Source organism: Lagenorhynchus albirostris, chromosome 2 (assembly GCF_949774975.1).
Source record: "Lagenorhynchus albirostris chromosome 2, mLagAlb1.1, whole genome shotgun sequence".
NCBI lineage: Eukaryota > Metazoa > Chordata > Mammalia > Artiodactyla > Delphinidae > Lagenorhynchus > Lagenorhynchus albirostris.
Genome location: NC_083096.1, coordinates 112,294,329 through 112,308,402, shown reverse-complemented (window position 1 = coordinate 112,308,402; position 14,074 = coordinate 112,294,329). Strand labels below are relative to the sequence as shown.

General features: G+C 33.3%; 1 protein-coding gene across 2 annotated transcripts in view; it reads left to right on the top strand.

Moving 5' to 3' along the window:
• Positions 1–14,074, top strand: part of SPATA1 (spermatogenesis associated 1) — a 34,732-nt gene that overhangs the window by 19,742 nt on the left and 916 nt on the right. For both annotated transcript variants that reach the window (XM_060139654.1, XM_060139656.1), the window contains exons 3-8: positions 2,437–2,490; positions 2,582–2,813; positions 4,771–4,885; positions 5,636–5,696; positions 10,614–10,716; positions 11,404–11,531. In XM_060139654.1, the coding sequence (XP_059995637.1) occupies positions 2,437–2,490; positions 2,582–2,813; positions 4,771–4,885; positions 5,636–5,696; positions 10,614–10,716; positions 11,404–11,468 (630 nt within the window). In that variant the 3' untranslated portion in view covers positions 11,469–11,531. The remainder of the gene's footprint in view (positions 1–2,436; positions 2,491–2,581; positions 2,814–4,770; positions 4,886–5,635; positions 5,697–10,613; positions 10,717–11,403; positions 11,532–14,074) is intronic.

The window sequence follows — 14,074 nt, the reverse complement described above, 5'->3', positions numbered from 1 at the left end:
TCCAGTCCCTGACTTAATGAATACTATCAATAGGTAGTGCTATATAACAGTTAAAAAGTACTATAGGAACAGATGTCACTTAGCCATAGTACTGCCACCTAGAAAACAGAGTATAACCTGTGTATTACTATGGCTATACCCAAAGAGAATTAAAAGAGAAATTATCTGAAATTAGAAACCTGTTGAAGAGCTGTGAATAGCGATTAAACCAGTATATCTACAATTACTTTTTAAAAATAGAAACTATTTAAAAATAGAAACAGAATACACACACACACACACACACACACACACACACACGTGTATATATACACATATATGCTCACTTCTGGTTTCTCGTATTTATATAAGGTTTCTTTCTTTAATCAAGATTTTTCATATTTAAACCCTTTAAAATGCAGTATATTCCTATTCTATGCTAATTAACGTATCATTATTATGTATTTGCTTATGCGATTATTTGTTTAACATAACTGCCATTAGACTGTAGCTCCCTGTGAGCAGGGACTTATTCACTACTGTATTTACAACCAGTGCCTAACAAGGTGTTTAGCACTTAGAGGCATTTAAATGTTTATTGAAAAAATTAAATAATGAATGATAATGGGAAAAAAAAATTTTCCCCTGAAGTAAAACTATAAAGAAATTTTCTATGTGGAATTCTTGGGCTCAGTAGGTAGATTTAAAGTTTTTGTCATTAGAGTTCTGTTTAGTATAGCAGAATATTAATTTACTGATCATTAAGTTAGTTTTCCTTAATCAGGGAAGGAAAGGAACAACCCTCATAACTTTTTGTTCTTTTTCATGATAAGTAAAATTGCAAAATACCAATCACAGAATTCTAGATTGGAAGGAACCTAATGGCAATTTAAGCCAACTTCTAAAATGCTTCTAATATCAATATTTTATTATAATATTTTCAACAAATATTTATTGATGTTTTTCTGTATACAAAATGAGAAAAAAGAATTGACTATGGATCCTGCTCTTAAAGAATATTCAGTGTAGTGGTGAAGATAAAATACATAAGTAATTAAAATAGCATATTCTGTATATTTAGAAGAAAAGGAGACTGCTTCCAGCAGGACAAGAGGGGAGATGAAGAACTTTAAGGAAAAAGTGATCATCAGTTTAGATTTTGACAGAAAAATATTTGATCTTGCAAAGATGTTGAGTGGGAGAAGCTTTCTGAGCAGAGAAAATAGAAAGAGCACAGAAGTGGCAAAGGAGGCAACTCTAGGGAAAAGTGAGTGGTTTGGTTTTTACTAGAGCATTGACTGTGTGAAAGGGAATAGTAGACAACAAGTTGTAAAAGTTGTTTATTGAAGGTCTTGAATGCCAGATTAATGAATTTGGATTTTTTTTTTTCCTGAAGCTTTGGAGTTTTTGAGCAAAAGATGATATGATGAGAGCCTTAAGAAACTAGAGACAGGAATTGTAACCAGGAGACTTTTGCAGTGGTTAGGCAAGAGATAAGGAGAGTCTCAGGAACAGGCTGCCTCTCAGATTTGATCTACTACTATTTTCTCCTTAGTTCTACACTTTAGCCACAAAAATCTTCCTTTGGTCCTCACATACAGCAAACTCATTTCTATTTTATCATCTTTGTACTTGCCTGGAAATCACTTCCCCCGATTTTCAAATAGCTTGCTTCTTGTTTTCATAATTCAGTTCTCAGCTCAATTATTATCTTTCAAAAATGGCCTTCTCTGACCACCTAGTTTTCAGATATTCTTTCTCTGAATTCCTCTCTATTACATCACTCTGTTTTATTTTCATAAATCACATATCACTATCTTAAATCACATTTATTTAACATCTGCTCTCCCAAGTGGAATATAAGCTACATGAGGGCAGGGACTTTGCATTGTTTACAGTTGTATCCCCACCACGTAGAACACTACCTAACACATAGTATACCTCAATATTTGTTGAGAGAATGAACGAATAACAAATTAACTCTATGGGATGAATATTTAGGAAATAAAGTTTACAAAGTTGGATTCTAGAACCAGATTACCTGGTTTTGAATCCCAACTTGAAAACTTCCTATTTATAAAATCTTGGACAAGATGCTTAACCTCTCTTTGCCTCATTCTTGTCTGTGAACTACAGACAATATGTGTGCCTATCACATGGAATTGTGAGGATTAACTGAGCTTTATATGTAAAGCATTTAGAATAATGCCTGGCACATAGTAAGTCCATGCAAGTGATAGCCATAATTATTATTATTAAATGACATAGAATTTCTATCATGTTTAGTCCAGTGAATAGAAATAAGATTATATTCTACGTTTTCTAGAATATAGCCTTAGTTACTAGCTTTCTGATTTGATTTTTATGTCACAGAAATATGCCGTCTGCAAAAAAGTGAGGGTAAAAGTAATTGAAAAACGTTACAGAAGCTTTAATTATTTCCTCATTTATTTCCAGGTGAAGGCAAAGCAAGAATCAGAACTGAAACTCAAATCATTTGCTCCTCCATATGTATGTAATGTGACACTTTAAACTTAAACTAATTTTTTAACTTATTTTTTAAAGTGTAAACTAATTTTTTTTAATTTCCTCTATGTTTTAGGCTCTTCAATCAGAATTATATTTGCTTCCTATAATGTATCATTTAGGAAATATTTATTCAGCATCATCAGCAGTTTCTTTAGATGTGCAGCAGACTAATAATGGTGTTGCTGAGGCTGACGGAATAATACACAGACCACTTAGTGTAACTTTGTCAAAGGAAGAACCTGGAACAGATCCCAGTTGTTTAGAAAACACTTTGAAAAAGCTTCTTAACAAGAATCAGGAAGAAGGTGATTTCAACTGGAATGGGAAAGACAAAGAGGTTGTTATAGTACATTTTAACAGTCAGGTCTGGGCAAATTCTGGGCAAATCTAGCCTTACGAATATAGGCAGTATAAAAGGAAAGCTACAATTCAATATGGGAATTTTAAAAACTAGTTTCACCAGTTGGGAGGAAAAAAAGACAATTTAAGTACTGTTCGAAAATAAAAATAAAATCAGGGCTTCCCTGGTGGCACAGTGGTTAAGAATCTGCTTGCCAATGCAGGGGACATGGGTTCAAGCCCTGTTCTGGGAAGATCCCACATGCCGCGGAGCAACTAAGCCCATGTGCCACAACTACTGACCCTGTGCTCTAGAGCCTGCAAAAAAAAATAAATAAAATTTAAAAATCAAATAAAGTCAAAATACTTACAGCACTTACGTAAAGTCTACCACCTTTTATAATAGTTTCAGATAAAGTTAAGGCTAAAGGAGAAAAGAAGTTATTGTTTCATAAAATCTTGATATTATTATTATAGTTCAGAAATATCTTAGCCAGGAAAACAGTATCAAACCAAAGCAAAACAACTTTAATGTTGGGAGACATTTGTATTTCAAAGACTTTAAAATTTTTTATATGGTTACACCCACCAATTTACTGATAATTCAGTTCTTAAAAAGTGGTAGGTAATTAAAGAAATCAAAATTAAACTTATAAACATATAAATAAAGCTGGAACTACACTCTAAGAATCGATTGAAAAAAAGTCAGTTGAATTTTTTTACTTACTGCATACAGCAAATAAATTGTGATGGAAAAGCAAATATACTAAACATTTATGAATTAAATGAATTCTCCCCCAAAATAAGACACTCCTTTTTCTGTGAATCTATAACATTTTATATGTACATCTACTCTAGCTCTCAAAACACTATATTTTTTCAAAAGTAAATAGACCTGCTTTCTTATTAAGTTGCATAGGTATTGAATGGTGCATTGCATCATTCTCTAAACAGTTATTAGGAATAAGAGATACATGTCATATATTCCTATCAAAATGTCACTCAGAATCTACTGAGTTTTCCATTGTTGTTTGTTTTGGGGGGCAGGTGGGGGGGAGTGGTATTTTACTATCAGTTTTAAACAGCTGATATATCTATTTTTTGTTCCTTTGCCTTGAATATATCTTTTTAGAAAATCCCTATTTGTTTTCTTTAAATGACTAAGTCCAGTGCCAGATAGGAAATAAGTGGTAGCAACCTGACTAAAACTAAACCAATATGGGCTTCAGGTTGCAAAATACTGTGGCAACTCTTGTAAAATGACTTTTCAAACACTAATATGACTCCAATTTTTTCTAAATTAAAAAAAATTGATTTCCCCAAGGGAAAAAAATCTGTATTAACACTACCAGGTTCACAGATCTCTTGTTCATGTAGATCATGTGGAACATTAGTGCTAATGTTTTAAAGACATTGTGTGGTTTTCTTATATGGAGAAATTCTGTTAAAATGAAGAGAGATTTTATAAATGAAAATATATGTGAAATAACAAATGGCATTATATGCTCTGTATTTATACCCAGCACTTTCCAGAGAAGGATCCTCAGAATACTCTTTTAAAAGATGCTTTTGGCAAAAGCTTTTTGAAGACAGCAAAGTTTGAATAAAACCCAACTTACCCCCTCTTGCAGATTCATATTGTACATAAAAACAGAGAAATCCTGCCATAGGGGTGTGTGGGGGGGGTGGATTTGTGTTCTCTTAGGATTGCTTAATCCAATTTTTCCCAAACTGAATTTACCAAAGAATTCTCCTTTTGCATAAACTAAAGTTTCATGAAATTCAGTTTGGGAGAGTAAAGTTCATAGAGATTCTGAAACATGGGACAAGAGTATATAGTATGTACATAAAAAACCAAAATTTTATTTTAGTATTTTCTTAATATTATGAACTTTCTTTGCTATGAATGGGCATCATCATCAGCTGGGGGAAAAGCCACTCCAAATGAAAATCAGAATGGAAATAATCAAATTGGAAATTCTGAATTGCCAGGATCACAGGAAGATTCAGATAATGATTATTTTAGCGGCAAAAAGAGGTAATTAATATGGATGTTGATTCTATATGTCATAATCTAGACTATAAGAAAAAGAGTGAGATATCCAGGGTACTGGTATAAAGACTTCTAATTAGAACAAAGATATGAGTGAAGTTAGTGACATTTTTAATTAAAATTACCTTGATTCTGATGTTTACTGTTAGATACTAATATTCCCTTCCAACATAATGAGGGATAATTTATTGCTTAAATTTATTCTGTTGTAATCCTTTTGTCATCAGGGGCAACCTAATGACAGAAAAATTTCTGTCTTCATTTGCCTTTCTTAGAATTAATTTTTCTGCCTCTTTTATATTCCTGGTTTTGAGTAAACTAATCATGTTTGAGTTTCACATTGGTATCATTTCATTCAAAATTATAGTACTTAGACAACAGTTTTGCATATAGTCTTCTGAAATTAAGATAAGGAATTTTATAAACAATTATTCACAAAAGAACTATAAGCAAAGTATGTTTACAAAATTTCCAGTTATTTTACCTTGCTATAGACATTGGACTATGATTTGAATTTAGCTATAATATAATGAAATATTATTGTATAACTCATGCTAAATGTAGTTTATATTGATAATTAATGAGTTTGAAAGATAATATAATGGTTTCAAGCAGACTTTAAAATTTTTTAATGTTATATTTGTGTTTATAGAATATTAAATAAAAAACATGAAAAGTTAATATTCATGGAATCATTTTTTAATATGACTTACAAATCTGTCATTCCCCTTTAAGTCAGTTTCTTTGGAAAAATGAAGATGATAGAACTAATATCTTTAGAAGAGAGGACAATCAGGTATGATTTTTAAATTTAAAAAAAATTTATTTATTTTTTTATACAGCAGGTTCTTATTAGTTAGCTATTTTATACATATTAGTGTATATATGTCAATCCCAATCTCCCAATTCATCCCACCACCACCACTACCCCCCGCCACTTTCCCCCCTTTGTGTCCATACATTTGTTCTCTACATCTGTGTCTCTATTTCTGCCTTACAAACCAGTTCATCTGTACCATTTTTCTAGATTCCACATATATGCATTAATATACGATATTTGTTTTTCTCTTTCTGACTTACTTCGCTTTGTATGACAGTATCTAGCTCCATCCACATCTCTACAAATGACCCAATTTTCATTCCTTTTTATGGCTGAGTAATATTCCATTGTATACATGTACCACATCTTCTTTATCCATTCCTGTGTTGATGGGCATTTAGGTTGCTTCCATGACCTGGCTATTGTAAATAGTGCTGCATTTTTTTAGATGTGGTATTGCACCATAATATTTATACTGAAATTGAAATGGAACTGCAGATTAAAATGTCTTATATTTTCTAACCTTAAATGTTAGAGAAGGGGAGATAAACCTCAAAATTCAGGAGCCTGCCAATTCAGTGAAATTTCTGGGAGTTTCATGATCTGGGACATGTTGATGTATGCCCTTTAAAGTAAAAACCAGGTTTTTGTATCTTGCCCCAGCTACCATGAAGAATGAGTCACTTGATGGACCTGTTTGGAATTTGGAGATATACTGCATTCGGATGCATGGCTCCAATCTTTTTCTTTTTTTTTTTTAATCAAGTAATCTAAAAGACTGCCAACTTTGAGTGGGCCCAGAGCAAGAGAAGGCTCACAAGGTGATCCAAGAGGCACAGCAAGCAGTGCTGCCAGTTGTGTGCTAATATCCATCTGGTCCAGTGATGCTTGATATGTTAGAATACATATGTTGGTTGTTGGTTGTTGGTTATATATGATATGTTGGTTGGAATGCTGAATGGAGTCTGAGACAAGTCCTGAGAGGAGAATCACAGCTCAGAGCCTTTGGGTTTTGGAGCAGAGGCATGCCATATTCAGCAAATAATTGTTTTATTGTTGCTAGATATTAATAAAATATGCTGTCTTCACACTTTAAAATTTTTCCAGCTGGTGGGTGCTTAATGCTATTTCACTGTGGTTTGAATTTTCATTTCCCAGATTACCCATACAGTTGATCATATTTTTATATTTTATAGACTCCATTTTGATAACTTTTTTGGAGAACTACCTTTTCAAGTATTTCTATTGTGTTGTCTGCCATATATTTCTGATTAGTAGGAATTTTTAATATACTTTGGAGGGTAGTCCTTTGATGCTTATGTGCATTGCAAATATCTTCCCCTACTCTGTGCCTTGTCTATAATCTACATTGTTTAATATGTTGTTTAAGTGTTCCATATCCTTTTTTTTTCCTACATTTTTCTTTCTATGTCTTGGACTGAGAATAGATATATTAGAATCTTCTGTTATTAGTATTTTACTGTTTATCCTTACATCTCCTGTGGTTTTTGATTTATTTAGATTTCTATGTATTATTTGGCACAAAGTTGTTCTCATGCAAATAGTAATATCATCACTTTTGCGTTATGAAGTGCCCTTCTTTGACTCATTAAATGCTTTTTTGACCTGAATTCTCCCTTACTGCATATCAAGATACTAACCTCTCCTTTCTTTTTGTTTACATTTATTTGGTATACCCCTATATTCCTCCCCTACTTTTTTCCCCAACTTTTCTGAATTTTTAGGTATGTTTTAGGTATGTCTTTAACAGACACGCTAGAGTTGGGTTTCCCTTTGTAAGCCAGTCTGAAAGTCATTTTCATTTAGTAGATGAGTTATGTCCATTTATGTTTTTGATAGGACTGATATATTTGACCTCAGATTTCTCATTTTACTTTATGTTATAGTTACTATGTGTTACTATGTGGTTTATTTGCACTCCCCCCCACTCCTGGTATTTAGGAAATCTGAATCTCATTCTAGTGTTTACCTTTATACTGATACAAATTTGTGCTAGTATTCCTAACCCTCCTTTTTCCTTTTCTTAAAATTTATGCTTCTGATTTTGATTTGTTACCTCTAAAATTATCCTCTGACTCCTATCTTTAAATTCAAGGCAATTAAAAAGTCATCTTTCCCCCTCCTTTCTCCTCTCATGTACTTTTAGTTGTGTTATTTCTACTTTGTAAAAGAACAGAACATTTATGGGCTGTGCTTCTTGTCTTATCCTCCTCACCTTTGTTTTAGTCTTAGAGCTGTAATTAAATGTGTTCAACACTTACTGCCAGTTCTTTTACACAAGATTTTTCAATCATTTCTTCATTGGGTAAAGCTCTACTTATTAAAAAAAAAACTCCCAGGTACGATATTCCCTTACTTCTTACATATTTAAAATTTTGTCTAGAGGAGGAATAGGCAGACAAGGCCCACAGCTTGTTTTGTGAAGCATGGGACCTAAAAATGTTTTTTACATTTTTAAAAAGTTGAAAAAAATAAGAATTTTGACAAATACCATATGTGGCCCACAAAACCTAAATTATTTACTCTGAGGCCTTTTACAGAAGAAGTTTGCTCGTCCCTGCTTTAGAGCCTTGGTACTTGAAGGATAGCTTGATTGGCTGTAACATCCTTGGCTTACACAATTTTTCCTTGAGTTTATTAAAATGTTGCTCTACTGATGTTTTATATGTTACTGTTAAGAAGTATGATGCCAAACTGATTTTCTTTTCTTTGTAAATTGGCTTGGTTATTTTTGTCTGGAAGGCCAGAGGATCCCTTCAATGTGTAGTAGTTTTATCAGGCTATATTTCAGTTGAGAGTTCTAGGTCTGGTTTTTATGGGTACCCAGTGGGCCCTTTCAGTATGAAAATCAGGACTTCTTTTATTTCAAGAAATTATAACTCTAGAAAACAATATAAATAGCAGATCCATTCCATGGTTTTTTGGGTTTTTTTGTTTTTTTTTTCAGAGACCTCAGTTGGTCTTATCCTAGTTCTTCTTTACCTTTTATCTCTACTACTTTCTCTATGATCTAGTTTACTATTTTCTTTATGTTTAATTTTCTTTATTCCTTTTATTTCTGTTCTCTATTATGCTTACTGTATTTTTGGTCATATCTGTTCCTTTTTGGATACCTGTTATTCATTTCTGAGACAGTTTTGTTTTTTCTTTAATTTCTTTCTTCAGTTTGGTCAATTTCCATTTTACATCTTCCTGTTATTTTTCCATTTTTATTCTGAGTTTCTAAATATGTGATTTGTGGTGTTCATTAATACCTAAAATGATTTGATTTAATTTAATTTAATCTATGTTGGGAATATTGTTAATTTTTTCTCTGCTTCCTGGCTGCTGGTTTTGTTTTGTTTTAGTTCTCAGTTTTGAGGGTTTTCAAAAAGTAACTTTGTATGGATGCTATATTATGTTGTAGATTTTGTCTATGTTTATTTGTGTTGGATTTTTCTGAATCAGTAACAGGTGTTCTTATAGAGAAACAGGTGTTCTGGTGGTTTATTTTAGCTTGTATCAATAGATTAGGAAAGCTCTCTCCTGTTGTTTTAGTGAAATGCAGTTATTTATTTATTTATGTATTTTTAAATAAATGGGGCCTTAAGGGAAGTGGTCTTTTTTCTTTGTATTCTTTCCTGCTAATTTAATTCAGCAGAACTCTTAACTTGACTACCTTCTTTTCTCTTACCACCTAGCCCTGATGAACATCTCTTGCTTCCAAAGAATTTTCCTCTCACCCAGTAGCTGTGTTTTCCCATAATTACCACCTCTGGCCACATACATTTTAAAAGCCCCTTTCTTTTAGATTCCTCATAGAAAGAGCTTTGATTTACCATTTGGTACCCTTACTCAGTATTCTTCCACCACATGCAGGACCTTCTCCTTTAAGACTAAATTGTGGTTGATGTTTACTGTGTTATCTGTGTATTGTGCTCTTTAATGCATAGTTCCCATCAGACTCTGCTCAGGTGTGAGCTCCTAAGCACACTCTGCTGGTCTAGGGTGTTTATTTCCCCACTTACATGTAAATTAAAGTATATGTAAATTAGAGGATTCTGTGTCCTAGTTATTCTACAGTTATAAATTATGGGTGATTGTATTTGCTTTCTTTTTATAGTAGTTGAGAGCATGCGTGGAGAGATTTTAGTGGCTGCCATTATCCTGTGGGAACCTGACCGTGTAAGTTAAGGTCAATGCAATAAAATAGAAAAAGAATAATAAAACAAACAAAGTAGGGGTAAGGGATTAATGAAGATAAAAGTAGAAGCTAATAAGTTACAAAAGTTAAAAGCCTGGCAGAATTGAAAACAACTCAAGGTCTATAAAGTGGTAGTGGCAGAAACATTAACATTGGTAAGGCTTGAGGTAGTTTATCAAAAAAAGAGTAGAAACACAAAAATTAGGTGAGATGAAGGCAATATAACACAAATACAGAGGTGATAAAATTTATGAGAATAAAATGTATGCTAAAATTTGAAAATGTGCTAGGATCTCGAATTTTCTAAGCAAATATACATGATCAAAATTGGCTCAAAATGAAAAAAATTCAATAGCCATCTTAGAAACATTTAAAAGTTGCCATAACAAGTAACTGAAATCAGAACTCTTGGAAGGAAATCATGTTTAGAAAGGAATATGTATTCTTTTTTTTTCTTCTTTTTGAATTTTAAGTTTGAAGCTCCTGTGGTATAATGTCCAAGTAATGTCCTGTTGAATGGAGAAGCTAGAGCACAAGAGAGGGTCTATAGTTATAAAGACAGATTTGGGAGTTCATCACCATACAAGTAAAAAAATGCATTACTGTTGTGCATTACCAGATGTTTACAAATAGGTGAAAAACAATGTGTAACCCTACCAGATCTTACTGATTATCATGTTTGCTTACAGCTAGGTAAAAAAGAGTGCATCAGCCTACCAGATTTTCCTTCAGTTCCTTGTCAACCTGCTCTTTCTCCAGGAATAACTGATATATCATTATTACAGATTGAGAGTAAGTATGATGATACCATAAGTACAGATGTAAGTACAGATGATTCTGTGAGGTAAAGTTAAATAATGTTAATGAGGAGTTAATTGTTTAATGCATACACAGTTTCAGTTTGAGAAGATAAAGTTTTGGTGATAAAGGGGTGGTGGTTGTTGTGGAACATTATGAATGCATGCAGTGCCATTGAACTGTACATTTAAATATGGTTAAAATGGTCAATTATATATGTTTTACTACAAGAAGTTAAAGTATTTTAAAGTCTGTGACTTATGTTGACTACTGCATAGGTGTGTCACTAATATTATTTCTGCTTTTTAAATATGTACTTTAAAATATACATTTTTCCATGTAAGATTTAAGTACAATAACTTCGGTCCCAGGATAAATTTACTTAAAGAATTAAAACAAGAGGTATAACTACATGAGTTTTGCCTAGTTTCCATACATGTATATAAATGCAGAAGAGACATACTGTATTATTTATATATATATAAATCCCCTATAGATACTGAAATGACTCCTCAGTGTTTTCCATCGTGGCACATGCTGTACTGCAGCCAGAAAACCAGAGTTTGGGGTAAAATTCATACTTGCTGTTGTAAGCATTTTTTAGTTTTATACTCTATATTTTAGGATATGAGCCGTCTTTTAGCTTTTGGACATTGATGAGTATGGGTTATAATCTTCTAGGAGAGAATATTATCGAAAGAAATGAAACAAGTAAAGGAAGAAAGAAGATATCTGGAAAGAATTAAAGAAGAACTAATAAAAAAAAGTTGAAAGGCTATTGGAACAAGGCAAATTAAAGCAATATCATGGTAAAGTTTATTACATATCTTTTATCACTATAAAGGAAACTCAAGTTTTACAGAATTTATGCCTTTGGAATAAATGATAAAATGATAATATTTACTATTTTACTGTTGTAGTTTAGGTGGTACGCTAATATAAATTCACTATAGGAAAGATGAAATCATTGTTCAACTCTATATAATAAATGCAACATGCCTTTTATTAAAATTCAATTATTTTTTAAAATGGACATTTGTTTATTCATTTCAGCATTCATTTATTAAATAAGTATTTATTAAGGGCCTACTGAACTTAGTCACTGTTCCAGGGGCTGAGGTGATACTAATAGGCCAACATAATCTTGTCCCTGCCTTCAAAATGCTTATGGTGCAGTGGGGAAATGATGATCAAGTTAAGTAGTAGTGATACATACTGATGACTGCTATGATAAAGAAATTACAAATTCTATGCATAGGAGTACAGAGGAAGAACACCTAAATTAGATGGAAGAGGTCAAGAAAGGCTTGCAGGAAAAGTGGTAGATGTACTAGAATTTGAAGTGTGCCTCCTCTTGGCTGTAGGCCTTCAGGCATTCTTTCCCCTCTGCCACCTAAATCTTCTTTTCCTATCTTCTCCTTCTACCCACTTCTTCCCAGTTCCTGGTTATTTCCTACCAGTCATTCAATCTCAGCTAAGATACCACTCTCGAAGCCTTCTTTGAGTCCCTTAGTGTCCCCTAGGTGCTCAATTTTGTTGGTATGTGTGTGTGTCTGCTTTGCTAAACTGACTGGATGAGTGAATAAATGAGAGAAATGAGGTAGGAAAAATAGTTTCCTTGCAATAGAATTAGAAACAATGTTGTTAGAACTGGTAGAAATGGAAAAATGAGCCAGGGTGGAGAAAGTATAGGATAATGGTTTGAGAGATGTTAAATAATTTGAGAGGCCTGCATTTTGCGTTGTATTTGAGGATAAAAAGGGTAAAAGGTATATATGGAATTAACTGCCTTTAGGATTCTCAATTTACAGCAAAATTATTGCTTCAGTACTAGATCTGACTAGAGGTTATAGACAATGTCAGGAGGTATTTCTTAATGTTCTACCTCATAATATTAAAGTGTGTCCCAGAAGTGCTGGCAGTGATTTGGCCTTGTTGTGCTGTTAAAAGAGCAATTTTATCAGACAGTATTGAGCAATGGATTAGAAATCACAGGACAGTGATTCTAATACTAGAATAATCTTATACTTAGGCAAGTTATTTCTGCTCTTTGTGCCACACTCCTTCTATTTATAAAATGAGAATCATTGGTCACTTTCTATTTCAACAGGAATGTTTCAAGATAAAAGGTATGTATCAGCCATCAAATATTTATTGAGCCTACTATATACCTCAGTTCTCAGCATTGTTTTAAATGCTGAGGATACAGCAGTAAACAAGACAAACATAGCCCTGCCATTAAGGAGCTTGCCTCTAATGGGAAGAGACCGACAATAAATAAGTAAGACAATGTCAGCTACTGATTAGAGCTGAAAAGTCAATTAAAAGAGTGCAGTAAAGAATGGTGGGGCAGGAGAGATGATTTAGCTAGGGCTTTCAAGGAAGGCTTCTTTGAGCAGATATAACTAAGATTTGATTAATAAAATGGTAAGCATGTGAAGAGACAGGGTAAAAAGAGTCCAAACAGGAGGAACACTAAAAATCAAGGTACAGAGATAGAAATAAGCTTGCAGAATTAAGGACCTGAACTAAGACCAGTACAGCTGGAGTGTGATAAATAAGGAGAAATGTAGAGGGAGAAAATCAAAAGATCAGCAAGGAACAGATAGGCCAATTCAAGGAGTTTGGATTTTATTATCAATACAAGTAATATGAGAAGACATAAGAGGATTTTTAAGCTAAGGATTTATGTGATTTTTAAAATATCTTAAAAAGATCAGGATGACTGTGGTATGGAATAGCCTGTAGAGGGGCAAGTATGGAAGCAGAGAGACTGTTAGAAAAATAATACAGCTTTCAAAAGATGATAGTGGATTGCCTAGGAATGTAGCATTGAAGAAGGGATAACGTGCCAGATGCTCGAAGTATTTTGGCAGTGGTACCAGTAAAACTTGCAGAGGGATTGGATATAGGGCTGAGGAAAATAGTTAAAATCTTGAGTTAAAAGTTCCATATAGTTATATATATATATATATATATTTATTTATTTATATTTGCGATACGAGGGCCTCTCACTGTTGTGGCCTCTCCCGTTGTGGAGCACAGGCTCCGGACGCGCAGGCTCAGCGGCCATGGCTCACGGGCCCAGCTGCTCCATGGCATGTGGGATCTTCCCGGACTGGGGCACGAACCTGTGTCCCCTGCCTCAGCAGGCAGACTCTCAACCACTGCGCCACCAGGGAAGCCCCATAGTTTTATATTTTTAATTAAATCAATTTATAATATAGAATTTTTAAATTTGGTGTTTTCGTTTCTTTGATAATCTGAAAAACAGAAACATAAGCATTTTCTGGTATACTAGCATGCAGTTTGTGTTCCAATTAAGTTTATATTTAGAATCTCATTGGTGTCA